Below are 20,364 nucleotides of genomic sequence, written 5' to 3'. Positions count from 1 at the left end.
AGAGGCCACAAGAGTGAGAGGCCCGCGTACCGGGCAGGGGGGGAAAAAAAAAATCAGTCTCCTAAATCACATATTCCCTTCTCGCTGGATTAATGTTTAATTCTATGTTTCTATTAAATTTATCCACATTTTAAATAACTTTATTAAATCATTCAATGATGGGAAAAATCCTGCTAGTTTTACAGATTTATCTGTTTTGATAAATAAAAGAGTATTACCTTTTAAGAGTAGTTAATAACTTCTGCAAAGTCAAATTTGGAGAAGCGGCTTAAAAGAGAAAGAATAATTTGGAAGGGAAGGGAAAGAGTTTTCTTATGGGTTCCTGGCTTGCTTTGTAAGTTTGAATTAGAAAATCAATAAAACTGATGACTGTTCCTCTGGAAAAGGCTATTAAAAAAAATTTTTTTTTAAATGACTAACAAAATAAAATAGTTCCAAATTCCAAGAGTCACTTCACTGGGATTGTGGAATTCATAGATTTGATATTTAAAGCATTGTTATAAAAATTTTAATACCTTTTAGCATTTACTTTTTCAATAGATAAGTAAACTGAGTGATGAATAAAGTATCTGCCAAAGAAAAAAATCAAGAAGTCTACGACAGAGGGTTTCAAATACAGAAGAAGAAAGGGAAGTCCTGGTATTTCCTTCACTCCATCGTACCTGCCATGAACAGTAGTAGATTTGATAATATCCCCAGGTAGAACGACCAAGAGTTCAATATCTTTATCTATCGTGTTTTCTTTCTGTTCCATGATAAAAGCAGAAGATTCTACAGAATCATCAACTGAAGAGGCATCAAGGTATTTGGTCTCAGCTGGAGGAAGCGGTGCCTTGGCTTTTGGTTTTCTCCTAAAACAAAAACAAAACAGAGAATAAAATATACGTATTTTAAAAATAATTTGCTAAGAGGATCTCATTTAATAAAAATACAAAATGTGTGTATGTATGTTTTTCACACCTAGGGAAAAAAATGCACTAAAATGTTAACTGTTAGCTTACTAGGGATGATGGAATTAAGTAAACTTTTTTTCTGCCTTTTAAAAATCAGCATATTTGTTTGTTTTCAACAATATGCTTGCATTACTTGGCAGTACAAAGAAACATGGTAACAAAAGAGATCGGAGGGCTTCCCTGGTGGCGCAGTGGTTGAGAGTCCGCCTGCCGATCCAGGGGACACGGGTTCGTGCCCTGGTCCGGAAAGATCCCACATGCCGCGGAGCGGCTGGGCCCGTGAGCCATGGCCGCTGAGCCTGCGCGTCCAGAGCCTGTGCTCCGCAACGGGAGAGGCCACAACAGTGAGAGGCCCACATACTGCAAAAAAAAAAAAAAAAAGAGATCTGATATCGGCCTTCATTAAATTCAATTAATGTGTGTTCACTACAGCGAAGCAAAAGTACTGCATTTTCTTTGGTGGAACAAATTATAAAAATTCTTACTGTCCTAGGATGGAAATCAGTATCTCATTTCCACACCTCCTAATACCTCTTACCTTTGTGCCTCTCATTCTATTTGTTTCCAATCTAGTGTATTCTGCCTCTCTAACCAGATTAAACTCTACCTATGCTTCAAAATCTAGCTGAAAACACCCTCCTACCACCCCCCTATATCGAGTGTCTCTCTATAAGGCACATACAACAGATTCCGCAAATGTAACATTTTTCCCATTTTTTTTCTCCTGGGTACCAGTTTCATCTCTCTGCCTACATTTATTACTCCCTGTAAGAAAGAAGCATGCTGTATTTCCCACCGTGCTTAGCAATGAACAGTGAACTGTGATTGGTTATTTGATAAAGTATATTTCTATTTCAATAAAAAATGTTACAAATAATTATTCTAATAAATATGTTTCAGTGTCACTTACTAGGACAACCCCTTAACTGATTTATAACAGAAACAGTAGTAGACATTCTACACATGGCCAATTCAATGCTTTGATGATTCCTAGGCAAAAATAAAAACCATGCAAAATAAAAGGCCTTCTTTGTAAGTAAATACGTAACATCCAGCCATTAAGTATTTTCAAAATTTAAGGTCTTACAAATCCAAGCACGTTTGTGCACTCAGCATCATGAAAAAACAGAAACAAGGTTCCTACATTAATTTTCTAAAATAATAGGCCTTTAATTTTTAGGAGTATAACTGCAAAGTTATATTACACTTTAGAAAATATTTCTTTTACAATAGTGACAAAAATGAATTTTTATTAGTGTTTCAATAAATATAACAAGTTTATAAAATCTATATGAAGAAAAACGTTATCCAATTTCCAAATGTTTTTAATCTGCCCAAATCGACTACTCATCTATTCAACAAACATTTATCCTGTAACAGACAACCATGTAGCAGATTCAGCTAAACACTGGGGATGTAAAGACAGTAAGACCCAGTTCTCCTTCCCCAAAAGGACTGAAAGATATATACAAAATTAGAATAAATTTTGATGATTGTTCTGATACAGGTACAGCTGCAGATGGTACAGCTGCAGCTCATAGGAAGAGAAACTTTCCTAGGAATCCAGAAATGTTTGACAAGATGGGAAACATGAGTTGGGTTTGGGGGAATGAATAGAAACTCACAGGAAAAGACAAGAAATAATTGATATTTTAGGCAAAGGAAAGCAAATCAAGCCATGAAAGAAAGTGGTACTTCTCAGAATTGAAGAGTTTGGTAAAATTCCACAGAAAAGTCAAAGGAGAAGAGAAATCAGTGAATCTATGAAAAAGCTTTTATAAATTAAGAGAATTCAGCAAGGTGGCTTGGCACAAAATGATACATGCCGGCATCAACAGCCTGTGTAACCATAAGCAAAACCTAGTCAAAGTATAATGAAAGAAAACACTTCTTTTACAGTAGCAACCAAAATAAATTTTAAAAAATTATTACAATAAATACAACAAGAATTTTGCAAAATGTATATGAAGAAAATCTTAAATGCCAAATAGTCAGCTTGGATCTCCTCTCCCTTAGACTCCAGATTTATAAATTCAATGCCTACTTGACATCTGGACTAAGATGACTAACTGGAATCTCCAGCTAAACTTCCAATTCCTCTTCCCATCTCCTCCAAACCAAATGTTTTCCTCTCCAAGTCTTCCCATCTCAGTAAATCTCAATTCTTTTTTTTTTTTTTTTTTCGGTACGCGGGCCTCTCGCTGCTGTGGCCTCTCCCGCTGCGGAGAACAGGCTCCGGACGCGCAGGCTCAGCGGCCATGGCTCACGGGCCCAGCCGCTCCGCGGCATGTGGGATCCTCCCGGACCGGGGCACGAACCCGTGTCCCCTGCATCGGCAGGCGGACTCTCAACCACTGCGCCACCAGGGAAGCCCTAGTAAATCTCAATTCTTTCAGGTGCTTGGGCCAAAAATCTCCTCTCTCACACACATACAATCCAATCCCTTGACAAATTCTGCCAGCTCTATATTATAAATAGACCCAGAATCCATCAACCACCTTGATTACCAAACACCTCTGTTCAAGCTGCTAAGTGGTCTTCCTGCTCCCAACCTTGTCACTTTACACTTTATTCTCAACATAGCAGCTGGAGTGATGCTCTTAAAATGTTAAGTTTGATCACAGAACTTCCTTTCCCACCCTCCGACGGCTTCCGACCTCAGCCAAAATAAGATCTGGAGTTTGATAATCTGTCGTCCCTTACTTCTAGCCTCTCCAAGCTCCCCTGTCCACTTTCGCCCTAGGCTCACTGCACTCCGATCCTATGACTCTTGCCTTTTCCTTGAACACACTTAGGACAATTCCTACTCAGGTTCCTCTGCAGAGTCTGTTCCTGACCTTAAGATTAACACCTCTACTTCTCTGCCTTACTTTTGTCTGAGGGCTTGTCAGGGCAACTAACATACTTTTATCCTGTCTCCTTCCATTAGAGTAATTAATCCCATGAGTATAGGTTCTTGTCTCCACCGCCTGGTGTCACACATACTTGCTAACGTATAAAATCTCTAGAATAATGCCTGCCACATGGTAGGCACTCATATTTACTGAATGAATGCATTCAGTGAATACTTCCCACAAAGATGAGGTACCTAAGCACGTAACTGGGAAGGAAAAAAGGTCTTACCACCAAGGTACTCAGAATTAGCTGTGTCAGGTTTTAGAAACTGATTATGTTTTATTTTTAAGAAGATGAGTGTTGAAAACTATACACTGGACTTACTAGCAAGGAATAACTGGGAACCTTAGGGCTTTAGAAGAGTTTCACAAGGAAGGTCAGAAGACAAGCCCAGCCACCACGCGCAGGTAGGTAAAGCATCAAGAACAACCTTGCCCACAAAATGGACTTGGCTTTCAAGAGAAGTGGTACCATAGAAGGTCTGATAGGCACCTCCTGCTGCTACCATCACCTCCTCATCCCCTGCTTTCATCATTGAAGGCACCTTTCCATCTCCAAGTTTTGCTCCCCCAAGTCACCGTTTGAATGCCCTACCCATTCTCTCTGCCTTTACCTATATTATCTATCCTTCGAGGTTCATATTGAATCACAATTCCTTGGTACATTTTCCCTGTCTATTGCACACCGCAATGAACTTTAACAGTTTTAATGTTCTTATATGTATGACTGTCTTATTTCCTAAGGTACTTTGAGTCTTATGATGAAAATCCATCTTATAAGTTTATTTATTTATTTATTTATGGCTGCATTTGGGTCTTCGTTGCTGTGCACGGGCTTTCTCTAGTTGTGGCGAGTGGGAGCTACTCCTCGTTGCGGTACGCAGGCTTCTCACTGTGGTGGCTTCCCTTGTTGCGGAGCACAGGCTCTAGGCGCACGGGCCTAGAGTAGTTGTGGCACACGGGCTCAGTAGTTGTGGTTCGTGGGCTCTAGAGCTCAGGCTCAGTAGTTGTGGCGCACGGGCTTAGTTGCTCCGCGGCATGTGGGATCTTCCCGGACCAGGGCTCAAACCCGTGTCCCCTGCATTGGCAAGCGGGTTCTTAACCATTGTGCCACCAGGGAAGCCCCAAAAACCCATCTTAAATTACTAAAGGTAAACCAACTTAAAAAAAGGAAAGCAGAACAAAGCACTTGTTGAAATATTACTTACATGGAACTTCTATTAAGAACATCTTAGTGTTCTCTATTATTATAATAAAGCATTTGTCACCTTTGGTCCTGAAAATTGGAAAGCATATTGGGAATCAAACCAAGATCCTTCCACAATGAATTAGAAATCCAACAGGGAAGATGCAATATGTAAGTAATTAAACAACATATACAAAGCAAAAAAACGAAGTGTCATAAAACAGATGGGTAACCTTGAAGACTCAGAGCAATGAGAGCAAGCTAAAATGAGCTCTGTGGGGATGGGAAGGCAGGTATTAAGGTAACTTCAAAGAAAAAAGGGACTCAGTTCTTGAAAGAATAGTAGTATTCAGGAGGAAGAGCCTGTAGGATCATTTACATGTTGGTTCCCGACTGCGATCCATTTACATTAAATTCAGGAATGTGTCTATCCAGTTAAAGTTTGCTCACTACATGGTATAGTCTAGTGAAAAGAATACCAGGCAGAGGCCTGGATTTGGCCTGAATCCTAAGTAGATTTAAGACTTTGTTAACTTACTTGATCTCTTACTCACCAGCAAAAGCTTTAAAATACCTTTTACCTACTCACATCTCTCCCAATGTTTTACATTTCTTAGTTGAGATGCTTGGAAACGATAACAAAATTAAATTAAATGTCCCCCAAAGCCAAAAGTACAGTGAAAATAATCAAAGCTTTTAACATAATCTAAGCATAGGAAATTCTGGTAAAGCAGAGTAATACATCAACATGCAATAACAACTGTAGTTTACGGCTTAGACGAATGCTAGTTTTCATTAATATATTAAATATGCAGTAACTGCCATTGAAGTCCCCCCACCCTTTTAAATGGGAATGATGTTTGGGCCAGTTGCCTGCTCAAGGGATTTCCACATAAGCTCCTCAGAGGCCACTACCTTCAACAGTTACAGCAACAAATTTTACACAAGGGTGGTGGAGAGAAGGTTATACGGAAAAGATATTTGAGATAGAAAACTTTTCTGTGTCAACACAAAAATTCACTAATCAAGCCCTAAAAATAACAAGCCACAGTAAATTATCATTTAGGTAAAGCGTTGTTTTATTCATGAAAATTATCTCAATATTATATTCAACGTTCATAACGAAAATTAAGGTACGATTTCCACGTTATGCAATAACTGATCTTTAAAATAGCCAAACTTAATTTTAACAGAGAATTCAAATTACCATTTGAATGGTATCCTGCTACCACTACTGATTGATTTTTTTATCACTTGATCTGCAAAGCACTTCAAAATCATGTGTCCACTGTAATCATCACTCCATCCCTGTCAATATTAATATCCTTAAAATAAATGAAAAGGAATAAAAGAGACGCTCAGCAAAACAATAGAAATCTACTCAAATACCTCTACTTTGTTTGAAAGAAAAAAATCTTTCAATTGTATATGAGATATATCAATACTTGCATCCTTAATAAGCTACAAGTCCAATGGGCTCTCATCTGTTTGCTTTATTTATCTAGTATCCTCATAGATTCAGAGAAATACTATACAAAAATACAGCTTTGATATTAAAGACAAAATAAAAGAATGGAATTATAAGTCTTAAAACAATAGGTTTTTAAAGTATCACATTCTAATGACCAAAAAGAAATTTAACAGCCACCCTCTCTCAGTACAGAGGGCTATCAAACATTAGATGCATCATGGTAAGTGTTGACAAGACAGTCCTTCGAAGTACAGTATCTGGCAATGTTTTGATGGTTCCTACCTTATGCATTTCAAGTATAAAGTGGAGATCAGTTCTTCAAAACAATTTCTTAGTGTGTCTCTCTGGGTTTAATGAGACAAGAGATTATATTAAACAAAAATCTGTCCCAATGGTGGGCATAACATTGTGCTATGTGCTTGAGGGAATGCAATTAAGAACAAAAGGTCCCTTTTCTTGATGAGCCTTATATTTAATCAAAGTAAATATATCTAAGTGGCTTTAAAAGATAAGCAGTGACAAAAGGCAACAAGGGGAGTCCCAAGGCATTATATGACTCTTAACAGACATTTCTCTTGTCAAGGTCACCAATCATCTATGTGTGTTCAAATCTAATAGATAATTATATATCTCATCTCACATTGAGTAAGCGCCTAAATTCCAATAAGGACACACTTCACAGCTGCTCAAGCCCTCTGCTTGGGATTCTCTTCCCTTGGCTTTGTGTGACAATACAACCTACTGTTTTCCTCCTTCTTTACTGCCACTCCTCAGTCTCAATGCCCTTATCTCTTTGTCTGATTTCTACGTGTTGAGGCCACCCCAGGGCTCCTTGTCTGCCCCCTTCTCTTCTCTTCTACAATCCTCAGGCCCAAGTAATTTCATGAAATTCCATGGCTTTAAATACCATCTGCAAGTTGATAACTCTCAAATTCACATCTCCAACCCTGACCTGTTTATTGAGTTCTGACTTATATGCCCAATAATCTCATGGTCTTTGCCATTTGAATGTCCCATAGGTATCTCAGAATCAAAACTCTTGTGTCTCCTCTCTACCCCCAATTCTCATCCAAGCGTCCCCCCAGTCCCCCTCCATCCCTGGGAATGGCTCCACACTAACCACCTTGTTAACTCAAGCAAAAATTCTAGGCATATTTTAATTCCTCTCTATGCCTATCTCCTATTTCCAATTCATTTTCAAGTCTTGTGGGCTTTTAGCTCTAAAACACATCCTGAACCTGTATACTTTTCACCAGGTCCTCTGCTACCACCCTGGCAATTAAGCTATCAGCTCTTGATTGGACTGTTCCAACAGCCTCCTGACTTGTCTCCCCACTTTCGGCTCCTGTCCCTTAAAATGTATTATTCTCTGCAGTAGTCAAGAGTGATCTTTTTTTTTTTAATATATTTATTTTTACTTATTTATTTTTGGCTGCACTGGGTCTTCAGTGCTGCACGTGGATTTTCTCTAGTTGTGACAACCGGGGGCTACTCTTCATTGTGGTGCACGGGCTTCTCACTGCGGTGGCTTCTCTTGTTGCAGAGCACGGGCTCTAGGCACGCAGGCTCTAGTAGTTGTGGCGCATGGGCTCAGCAGTTGTGATTCACGGGCTCTAGAGCGCAGGCTCAGAAGTTGTGGCGCACGGGCTTAGTTGCTCCGCGGCACGTGGGATCTTCCTGGAGCAGGGCTTGAACCCGTGTCTCCTGCACTGGCAGGCAGATTCTTAACCACTGAGCCACCAGGGAAGCCCAAGAGTGATCTTTTAAATATGTAAATCAGACCACGTCACATCTCTGACCCTTCACTGGTCTCCCAATACATCGAGAATAAAACCAAATTCCTGTTCTTGGTTTGCAAAGCCCTAGATGAGCCAGGCTGGTGGTTCTCAAAGTGTGATTTCAGAGCACCACTTGGGACCTTGTTAGAAATGCAAATTCTCAGGCCCTATCCCGGACCTAAATAATAAGAAACACAGAGGGTAAAGCCCTGCAATGCACCTTCAACAAAATTCTCCAAGAGCTTCTGATGCATGCTAACGTCTAAGAAATCACTGAGCCAGTCCCTGCCAACCTCCCTTCTATTTACACAGTTGCAACTCCCTATATAATTCACACTGGCCTTCCTTCCCTTCCTTCACATCTGAGGGACTTGCAGAGCTGCTCCCTCTGCCCCAAATGTTTTCACCACAGAATTTCAAACTGCCTGCTCCTTCAGCTCATCCAGACAGCAGGTCAAATGTGTCCTCCTTGTATAGTGGTTCTCCGACCACTGAAAAGGGGGGGCCAACACCTAGCCCCACCCATCTCAGCCCACGCTTCACCCAGTGGTGCTCAAATTTGGCTACACAATGGACTCACCTGAGGACTTTCATAAAATGCTGAGGTTCAGGCCCCACACCCGGAAATTCTGATTTACTGGCTATGGGAATTTTAAAATCTCCCCAAGCAATTCTAAAGTGCAGCCAAGTTTGAGAACCACTGGTCTAGTACAACGCCTGACAGATAGTAGGTATTCAATGAGAGTTAATGATTTACTTTCCTAAGAACTCTGTAATGTCTGAAACACTGCCAGAAGGTTGCTACTTAGGTCAATCAAGTTCGTGTAAATTCAGAAAGTTCTCAGAATCGCTCAATGTAACAATCTTAAAAGTAGTCCCAAAGTATAATAATAACTTTTCCAAATTTAAATTCCCATTATATATATTTTTTTACATCCCAACTTAGCTTTATATGGTTAGCATTTTTACAAACATCACATTGCTTCTTTTTTTAAATTTTATTTATCTCTTTATAAGCAGGTTCTTATTAATCTATTTTATACATATTAGTGTGTATATGTCAACCCGAATCTCCCAATTCATCCCACCCCGCCCCCCGCTTCCCCCCCTTGTTGTCCATACGTTTGTTCTCTACATCTCTGTCTCTATTTCTGCCTTGCAAACCAGGTCAACTGTACAATTTTTCTAGATTCCACATATATGTGTTAATATACGATATCTGTTTCTCTCTTTCTGACTTACTTCACTCTGTATGACAGTCTCTAGGTCCATCAACATTTCTAAAAATGACCCAATTGCGTTCCTTTTTATGGCAGAGTAATATTCCATTAAATATATGTACCATTTCTTCTTTATTCATTCATCTTTTGATGGGCATTTACGTTGCTTCCATGACCTGGCTACTGTAAATAGTGCTGCAATGAACATTGGGGTGCATGTGTCTTTTTGAATTATGGCTTTCTCTGGGTATATGCCCAGTAGTGGGATTACTGGGCCATATTTTTAGTTTTTTAAGGAATCTCCGTACTGTTCTCCATAGTGGCTGTATCAATTTACATTCCCACCAACAGTGCAAGAGGGTTCACTTTTCTCCACACCCTCTCCAGCATTTGTTGTTTGTAGATTTTCTGATAATGCCCATTCTAACTGGTGTGAGGTGGTACCTCATTGTAGTTTTGATCTGCATTTCTCTAATAATTAGTGATGTTGAGCATCTTTTCATGTGCTTCTTGGTCATCTGTATGTCTTCTTTGGAGAAATGTCTGTTTAGATCTTCTGCCCATTTTTTGATTGGGTTGTTTGTTTTTTTAATATTGAGCTGCATGAGCTATTTATATATTTTGGAGATTAATCCTTTGTCCGTTGATTTGTTTGCAAATATCTTCTCCCATTCTGAGGGTGGTCTTTTTGTCTTGTTTATAATCTCCTTTGCTGTGCAAAAGCTTTCAAGTTTCATTAGGGCCCATTTGTTTATTTTTGTTTTTATTTCCATTACTCTAGGAAGTGGGTCAAAAAAGATCTTGTTGTGATTTATGTCCAAGAGTGTTCTTCGTATGTTTTCCTCTAAGAGTTTTATAGTGTCCAGTCTTATATTTAGGTCTCTAATCCATTTTGAGTTTATTTTTGTGTATGCTGTTAGGGAGTGTTCTAATTTCATTCTTTTACATGTAGCTCTCCAGTTTTCCCAGCACCACTTATTGAAGAGGCTGTCTTTTCTCCATTGTATATCCTTGCTTCCTTTGTCATAGATTAGTTGACTATAGGTGCATGGGTTTGTCTCTGGACTTTCTATCCTGTTCCATGGAACTATATTTCTATTTTTGTGCCAGTACCATATTGTCTTGATTACTGGAGCTTTGTAGTAGAGTCTGAAGTCAGGGAGTCTGATTCCTCTAGCTCCGTTTTTTTCCCTCAAGACTGCTTTGGCTACTCAGGGTCTCTTGGGTCTCCATACAAATTTTAAGATTTTTTGTTCTAGTTCTGTAAAAAAATGCTACTGGTAATTAGATAGGGATTGCATTGAATCTGTAGATTGCTTTGGATAGTATAGACATTTTCACAATATTGATTCTTCCAATACAAGAACATGGTATATCTCTCCATCTGTTTGTGTCATCTTTGATTTCTTTCATCAGTGTCTTATAGTTTTCTGAGTACCGGTCTTTTACCTCCTTAGGTAGGTTTATTCCTAGGTATTTTATTCTTTTTGTTGCAACGGTGAATGGGATTGTTTTCTTAATTTCTTTCTGATCTTTTGCTGTTAGTGTATAGGAATGCAAGAGATTTCAGTGCATTAATTTTGTATCCTGCAACTTTACCAAATTCATTGATTAGCTCTAATAGTTTTCTGGTGGCATCTTTAGGATTATCTGTGTAAAATATCATGTCACCTGCAAACAGTAACAGTTTTACTTCTTCTTCTCCAATTTTGATTCTTTTTATTTCTTTTTCTTCTCTGATTGCCGTGGCTAGGACTTCCAAAACTATGTTAAATAATAGTGGTGAGAGTGGACATCCTTGTCCTCTTCCTGATCTTAGAGGAAATGCTTTCAGTTTTTCACCTTTGAGAATGATGTTGGCTGTGGGTTTGTCATATATGGCCTTTATTATGTCGAGGTAGGTTCCCTCTATGCCCACTTTCTGGAGTTTTTATCATAAATGGGTGCTGAACTTTGTCAGAAGCTTTTTCTGCATCTATTGAGATGATCACATGAGTTTTATTCTTCAATTTGTTAATATTGTGTATCACATTTGGATTCTGCTTGCTAGTATTTTGTTGAGGATTTTTGCATCTATATTCATCACTGATATTGATCTGTAATTTTCTTTTTTTGCAATATCTTTGTCTAGTTTTGGTATCAGGGTGATGGTGGCCTCGTAGAATGAGTTTGGAAGTGTTCCTTCCTCCGCAATTTTTTGGAAGAGTTTGAGAAGGATGGGTGTTAGCCCTTCTCTAAATGTTTAATAGAATTCACCTGTGAAGCCATCTGGTCCTGGACTTTTGTTTGTTGGAAGATTTTTAATCACAGTTTCAATTTCATTACTTGTGATTGGTCTGTTCATATTTTCTATTTCTTCCTGGTTCAGTCTTGGAATGTTATACCTTTCTAAGCATTTGTCCATTTCTTCTAGGTTGTCCAATTTATTGGCATAGAGTTTCTTGTAGTAGTCTCTTACGATGTTTTCTATTTCTGTGGTGTCCTTTGTAACTTCTCCTTTTTCATTTCTAGTTTTATTGATTTGAGTCCTCTCTCTTTTTCTTGATGAATCTGGCTAATGGTTTATCAATTTTGATTATCTTCTCAAAGAACCAGCTTTTAGTTTTATTGATCTTTGCTATTGTTTTGTTTCTATTTCATTTATTTCTGCTCTGATCTTCATGATTTCTTTCCTTCTACTAACTTTGGGTTTTGTTCGTCTTTCTCTAGTTCCTTTAGGTGTAAGGTTAGATTGTTTGAGATTTTTCTTGTTTCTTGAGGTAGGCTTGTATTGCTATAAACTTCCCTCTTAGAACTGCTTTTGCTGCATTCCATAGGTTTTGGATCGTCATGTTTTCATTGTCATTTGTCTCCAGGTATTTTTTGATTTCCTCTTTGATTTCTTCAGTGATCTCTTGGTTATATAGTAACTTACTGTTTAGCCTCCATGTGTTTATGTTTTTTACCGGTTTTCCCCTGTAATTGATTTCTAATCTCACAGCATTGTGGTTGGAAAAGATGCCTGATAGGATTTCAATTTTCATAAATATACCAAGGCTTGATTTGTGACCCAAGATGTGATCTATCCTGGGCTTTCCCACGTGGTGCCACCTCCTGCTTGGCCCTGCTGTTGGCTTCCTCCTCCCCAGTCTTCCCTCAGCCCGCACACCAGCCAGCTCCGTTATGGTGACCCACAGCCCCAGCATCGTGATTAGTGATGATGAACCAGGTTATGACCTAGATTTATTTTGTATACCTAATCATTATGCTGAGGACTTGGAAAAGGTGTTTATTCCTCATGGACTAATTATGGACAGGACCAAATGGCTGGCTCAAGATGTGATGAAGGAGATGGGAGGCCATCACATCGTGGCCCTCTGTGTGCTCAAGGGGGGCTATAAATTCTTTGCTGACCTGCTGGATTACATCAAAGCACTAAACAGAAATAGTGATAGATCTATACCTATAACTGTAGATTTTATCAGACTGAAGAGCTATTGTAATGACCAGTCAACAGGTGACATGAAAGTAATTGGTGAAGATGATCTCTCAACTTTCACTGGAAAGAATGTCTTGATTGTTGAAGATATAATTGACACTGGCAAAACAGTGCAAACCTTGCTTTCCTTGGTCAAGCAGCATAATCCAAAGCTGGTCAAGGTTGCAAGCTGGCTGGTGAAAAGGACCCCTCAAAGTGTTGGATATAAACCAGACTTTGCTGGATTTGAAATTCCAGACAAGTTTGTTGTAGGATATGCCCTTGACTGTAATGAATACTTCAGGGATTTGAATCATGCTTGTGTCATTAGCAAAACTGGAAAAGCAAAATACAAAGCCTAAGATGAGAGTTCAAGTTGAGTTTGGAAATATCTGTAGTCCCATTGAAATCACCAGGAAAATGATCAGATGTTCTAGTTCTGTGGCCAGCTGCTTAGTAGAGCTTATTGCATGTATCTTCTAAGAATTTTATCCGTTTTGTATTTTAGAAAGGCCAGTTGCTGCATTCCTGAACTCTTTATTTGCACTAGGAGCCTGTAGACTATCAGTTCCCTTTGGGTGGATTGTTGTTTGACGTGTGAATGAAAAATCTCTTAAACCACACCGCTACTGAATGAAAATATTGAAATTGTACCTGTAAGAAACATTGACAGAGAAGAATATATTAGTTTTTTAACTGGTATTTTAATTTTTATATATTCAGGAAAGAACAGAAGTGACTGAATATTGTTAATTAAACCACTGTGTGTTTAGAAAAGAAGCAGTCAGTTTCATGTCAGTGACAGCATTGAGAGGTATCCTTATGTTGGATAAACCATATGTCCTGGAGTTATTTTAGTAGGTTTCAGTAGTATTAACTGCATTTTCCCACTTGTTCAGATTATTTCTGGCAAATCTTTGTCAACAGTTCCTTTTAAATACAGGTAAATAAGTTCTAAAAACCTACCACTTTTTGAAGTCTTCAATGTAAAAATCCTTAAATAAAGGCTGTCTCTTTATTTTATTTTTTTTTTAATTAATTAAGTTATTTATTTTTGGCTGTGTTGGGTCTCCGTTTCTGTGAGAGGGCTTTCTCTAGTTGCGGCGAGCGGAGGCCACTCTTCATCGCGGTGCGCAGGCCTCTCACTGTCGTGGCCTCTCTTGCTGCGGAGCACAAGCTCCAGACGCACAGGCTCAGCAGTTGTGGCTCACGGGCCCAGTTGCTCCGCGGCATGTGGGATCCTCCCAGACCAGGGCTCGAACCCGTGTCCCCTGCATTGGCAGGCAGGTTCTCAACCACTGAGCCACCAGGGAAGCCCAAGGCTGTCTCTTTAAAAGATAAAAAAGAAAGATGTGATCTCTCCTGGAGACTGTTCCATATGCATTTGAGAAGAAAGTGTAATCTGCTGTTTTTGGATGGAATGTCCTATAAATATCAATTAAATCTATCTGGTCTATTGTGTCATTTAAAGCTTGTGTTTCCTTATTAATTTTCTGTCTGGATGATCTGTCCATTGGTGTGAGGTGTTAAAGTCCCCCACTGTTATTGTGTTACTGTCAATTTCCTCTTTTAGAGCTGTTAGCATTTGCCTTATGTATTGAGGTGCTCCTATATTAGGTGCATATATATTTATAATTGTTATTTCTTCTTCTTGAATTGATCACTTGATCATTATGTAGTGTCCTTCTTTGTCTCTTGTAACGTTCTTTATTTTAAAGTCTATTTTATCTGATATGAGTATTGCTACTCCAGCTTTCTTTTGATTTCCATTTTCATGGCCTATCTTTTTCCATCCCCTCAATTTCAGTCTATATGTGTCCCAAGGTCTGAAGTGGGTCTCTTGTAGACAGCATATATAGCAGTCTTGTTTTTGTATACATTCAACCAGCCTGTGTCTTTTGGTTGGAGCATTTAATCCATTCATGTTTACGGTAATTATCGATACATATGTTCCTATTACCATTTTCTTAATTGTTTTGGGTTTGTTTTTGTAGGTCCTTTTCTTCTCTTGTGTTTCCCACTTAGAGAATTTCCTTTAGCATTTGTTGTAGAGCTGGTTTGGTGGTGCTGAATTCTCTTAGCTTTTGCTTGTCTGTAAAGCTTTTGATTTCTCCATCAAATCTGAATGAGATCCTTGCCGGGTAGAATAATCTTGGTTGTAGATTCTTCCCTTTCATCACTTTAAATATATCATGCCACTCCCTTCTGGCTTGTAAAATTTCTGCTGAGAAATCAGTTGTTAATGTTATGGGAGTTCCCTTGTATGTTATTTGTCGTTTTTCCCTTGCTAGTTTTAATAATTTTTCTTTGTCTTTAATTTCTGTCAATTTGATTACTACGTGTCTCGGCATGTTTCTCCTTGGGTTTATCCTGCCTGGGACTGTCTGTGCTTCCTGGACTTGGGTGGCTATTTCCTTTCCCATGTTAGGGAAGTTTTCAACTATAATCTCTTCAAATATTTTCTCGGGTCCTTTCTCTCTCTGTCTTCTCTTTCTGGGACCCCTATAATGCGAATGTTGGTGTGCTTAATGTTGTCCCAGAGGTCTCTTAGGCTGTCTTCATTTCTTTTCATTCTTTTTTCTGTTCCACAGCAGTAAATTCCACCATTCTGTCTTCCAGGTCACTTATCCATTCTTCTGCCTCAGTTATTCTGCTATTGATTCCTTCTAGTGTATTTTTCATTTCAGTTATTGTATTGTTCATCTCTGAACAATTAATTCTTCTAGGTCTTTGTTAAACATTTCTTGCATCTTCTCGATCTTTGCCTCCATTCTTTTTCCAAGGTCCTGGATCATCTCCACTATCATTATTCTGAATTCTTTTTCTGGAAGGTTGCAAATCTCCACTTCATTTAGTTGTTTTTCTGTGGTTTTATCTTGTTCCTTCATCTGCTACATAGCCTTCTGCCTTTTCATTTTGTCTGTTTTTCTGTGAATGTAGTTTTTGTTCCACAGGCTGCAGGATTGTAGGTCTTCTTGCTTTTGCTGTCTGTCCTCTGGTGGATGAGGTTATCTAAGAGGCTTCTGCAAGTTTCCTGATGGGATGGACTGGTGGTGGGTAGAGCTGGGTGTTGCTCTGGTGCCCAGAGCTCAGTAAAACTTTAATCTGCTTGTCTGCTGATGGGTGGGCCTGACTTCTCTCCCTATTGGTTGTTTGGCCTGAGGCGACCCAGCACTGGAGGCTACAGGCTCTTTGGTGGGGCTAATGGCGGACTCTGGGAGGGCTCACGCCAAGGAATACTTCCCAGAACTTCTGCTGCCAGTGTCCTTGTCCCCAGCTCCCACCTCTGCAGGAGACCTTCCAACACTAACAGGTAGGTCTGGTTCAGTCTCCTATGGGGTCACTGCTCCTTCCCCTGGGTCCCGATGCACACACTACTTTGTGCATGCCCTCCAAGAATAGAGTCTCTGTTTCCCTCAGTCCTGTCAAAGTCCTGCAAACTAATCCCACTAGCCTTCAAGTGGTGATTCTCTGGGAACTCCTCCTCCCATTGCCAGACCCACAGGTTGGGAAGCCTGATGTGGGGCTCAGAACCTTCACTCCAGTGGGTGAACTTCTGTGGTATAATTGTTCTCCAGTTTGTGAGTCACCCACTCAGAGGTTATGGGATTTGATTTTACTGTGATTGCGCCCCTCCTACAGTCTCATTGCAGTCTCTTTGTCTTTGGATGTAGGGTATCTTTTTTGGTGAGTTCCAGTGTCTTCCTGTGGATGATGGTTCAGCAGTTAGCTGTGATTCTGGTGCTCTCACAAGAGGGAGTGAGCGCATGTCCTTCTATTCCGCCATCTTGAGCCACCCCATTATATTTTTGCTTCCTTTTCTCTAAGAAGGAAGGTCCTTATGGAAGGAAGGAAAACATAAATTTCTCTTGATATTTTTCACTGAGTTACAATTTATACACAGAAAAATGTACAAATATAAGTGAATACATTTTCACATATATATACACACTCGAGGAAACCCCACACAAAGATATAGAGTAGGAAAGTGTATCTATACATTAAAAATTAAATATTAAATTTCTCATATCTGTCCCATAAATGTTGCTGCAATTTCAGCTTGTCTCAGGGTTTTCCTAAATATCTTATGTGGGATGTTTATTTTATGCACAGTTAAGAAAGTCAAACATCAACAAGAAAAGAGATGAGAAAAGCCTTCAGTAGAAAAGGGCGTATCAAGGAGGAGATAAAAACTTCATCAAAACAAATAAGCAAAGTTGAAAAACAGGCTTGAAAGCAATGTAAACAATGAGTCACAAGACAGTCAACCATATTATTGGGCACCCACTGTGTTCTCAGTGCTATAGAAAGAATCTGGGTAGATTAAAGAAATACCACATGAGGTCCTCTAATACCAGTAGCTTAAAAATGAAATAAGTCCAACCAAACAATTTCAAAGATATCCTAAATGGACCCTACAAAAACTAACTTAACTGAATGCCTATCTAGTTCCAGGAACTGTGCAAGTGTTTTACATAGATAATCCCCTAACAAGTGTTATCCTTTTTTTAAAAAATTAGTATCTTATTAAATTCTTAAACATTTATAGAGATTAGCAAGTAATTTTTCTCCAAAACAAACTGGAACTTCAAAACCATGACCCAGTGCTCACTTGATGCCCCATTCACTCTGTGCATAGGCTTCTGCTCAGTAGGTAATACATGTCAGTAGCAACTGGGCTCAGCATCATCTACTGAAAGCTTCCTTTGAACTTCATATTTGTTGCCTTGCAGGCAATGTACTGATATATGGAAGAGTTAGTGCCGTTTATGGAAGTTAGTCTGAAAAGGTAAATAAAAAATGTGCTTGACACTACAATTTAAAAATTCAAAAATGATTAAAAAAACATGGGGAGAGAGGACTATGCCAAACTTTTTGGGCTTCTTTTTTCTTTGCCATATAAAAATTAAGTATAAAAAGCCCTATAAAGTTATATTTCCACTTTTTCAAAAGAGGTTAAATACTTATGAAATTTAAGATGAAAAACTCATCCACAATAGACTTGTTTTACTTATTATGTTCTCTGAAACAACAGAATAGTAAATGTAAAAAAAGAAATTTTCTTCTCTAAGAGGAAGTTAAAATGTTCTTAGTTTGCAACCTAGATGTCCTTCAGTAGGCCAATGGACAAATAAACTATGGTATGTTCAGACAATGGAATATCATCCCATTATTTCCATTTTTTCCACTAAAAAAGAAATGAGCTGTTGTCATTAAAAAACATGGAGGAGTCTTAATTTCATATTACTAAATGCAAAGAGCCAGTCTGAAAAGGCTGCATATTGTATAATTCCAACTATATTACATTCTGGAAAAGGCAAAAATATGGAGACAATAAAAAAGACGAGTGGTTGCCAGGAGTTGTGGGGAGAGATGAACAGGTGGAGCACAGAGCATTTTTAGAGCAGTGAAAATACCCTACATGATACTATAAAGATGAATACATGTCATTATGTTTTTGTCAAAACCTGTAGAATGTACATCAAGAGTGATTACTAATGTGAACTATAGACTTCGGGTGATTATGATGTGTCAGTGTAGGTTCAGCTGCGACAACTGTACCACTCTGGTGAGGAATACTGACAATGGGGGAGGCTGTGCATGTGTGGGGACAGGGGTCTATGGGAAACCTGTATCTTCTGCTGAGTTCTAATGTGAACCTAAAACTGCTCTACAAACACTGACTTTAAAAAAAAAAAAAGTTCTTAGTTGGAATGTTTTCTCAATTTTCAAAAGCACGCTAGGTAAGGAACTGAAATGTGGATGTTATAATTATTAAAATATATGCATATATGCATGTTAAACAGTGGGAATGTATATGTCAGCCAAGCAAGCACACTGGTAGATTAACCAACCATAAAATGAAAGCAGAAGTTGCTTTCAAGTCACAATCTCAATAATCTACTCTCAAATATGTACTTTGGTAAATACTAAACAGCATTTAGTCATCAGTCTCTGTTAAAGTTTTAAATCTATGTTGAGGAGTAGTGTGTGTTGGCATAAACCGTATTCAAAGGCATAACATTCACTGCATACTGATAAAGAAAAGTCCTTGGAATGGATTTTCCAAGTTAAGTTTCCCAGCTACAAGTTTTATCAAACACTGGCTAGAAAAACTACTTGGAAATAGTGTCTCACAGTTTAGAAATATTAAAAGCTAAAGTAGCACCTTATACAAAAATTAACCTAAAGTTGATCTAAATGTAGAACATAAAATTATAAAATGTTTAGATCAAAATGTAGGAGAAAATCCTTGGGACTAAGGCTTAGGCAAACGAATCTCAGACATGACATCAAAGACACAATCCATAAGATTTTTAAAATATCAAGAAACTAAACTTCATCAAAAAGTAAAATTTTTGCTCTGTGAAAGACCCAGTTATGAACCTAAAAAGACAAGCCACAGACTGGGAGAAAATATTTGTAAGTCACATAGCCAACAAAAAGACTTATATCCAGAATATAGACAGAGCTCTCGAAACGTGATAGTAAGAAAACAAAGAATCCAATCATAAAATGGGCAAAGGTTTGAACACTTTACCAAAGAGGATGTGAGAAAGAGGCACATGAAAAGATTCTCAACATTATTATCCATTTAGGGAAATGCAAATTAAAGTTATGATGAAATACCACTATGCACCTAAATTAAAACTACTGAAACTATCAAGTACAGACAAGAATGTGGAGAAACTAGATCTCTCATAGGTGACTTGAACAAGGTGAGTGCAAAATGGCACAGCCACTTCGGGAAATGGTTTGGCAATGTAATATGAAGCTACATACTCATACCATATGACCCAGCAATCTATTCCTAGGCATTTACATGAGAGAAACAAAAACTTAGTTTGCATAAAACCTGTATGTCAATGTTTATTGCAGCTCTCCTCATAACATACCCAAACAGGGAACGGCCCAAATGTACTCCAACGTGAGAATGAATAAACAAACTGTGATGCATCCATACAATGAAATACTACTCAGCAATAAAAAAGCAAGCCTTGATACACTCAACATCTTGGATAATCTCAAGGGCATTATGCTGAGTGAAAAAGCCAGTCTCAAAAGGTTACATACCGTATGGTTCTATTTATGTGAGTCCCAAAGTGAGAGACTTACGGTCATAGAAAACAGATCACTGGCTGCCAGGATTGGAGGCAAGGTGTAACTATTAAGAGTAACATAAGGGGGCTTCCCTGGTGGTGCAGTGGTTAAGAACCTGCCTGCCAATGCAGGGGACATGGGTTCGAGCCCTGGTCCCGGAAGATCCCACATGCCATGGAGCAACTAAGCCCATGCGTCACAACTACTGAGCCTGCGCTCCAGAGCCCGTGAGCCACAACTACTGAGCCCGTGTGCCACAACTACTGAAGCCCTCGCGCCTAGAGCCCATGCTCCGCATCAAGAA

At 38.8% G+C, this 20,364-nt stretch overlaps 1 protein-coding gene and 1 pseudogene across 7 annotated transcripts in view; one reads left to right on the top strand and one right to left on the bottom strand.

Moving 5' to 3' along the window:
* Window positions 1-20,364, bottom strand: part of COBLL1 (cordon-bleu WH2 repeat protein like 1) — a 160,495-nt gene that overhangs the window by 62,689 nt on the left and 77,442 nt on the right. For all 7 annotated transcript variants that reach the window (XM_030852579.3, XM_030852567.3, XM_030852568.3 and 4 more), the window contains one exon: window positions 663-851. In XM_030852579.3, the coding sequence (XP_030708439.2) occupies window positions 663-851 (189 nt within the window). The remainder of the gene's footprint in view (window positions 1-662; window positions 852-20,364) is intronic.
* Window positions 12,654-13,531, top strand: LOC115851005 (hypoxanthine-guanine phosphoribosyltransferase pseudogene; annotated as a pseudogene).

This window comes from Globicephala melas, chromosome 7 (genome assembly GCF_963455315.2).
Source record: "Globicephala melas chromosome 7, mGloMel1.2, whole genome shotgun sequence".
Lineage (NCBI taxonomy): Eukaryota > Metazoa > Chordata > Mammalia > Artiodactyla > Delphinidae > Globicephala > Globicephala melas.
This window is presented reverse-complemented; position numbering and strand designations above follow the sequence as displayed.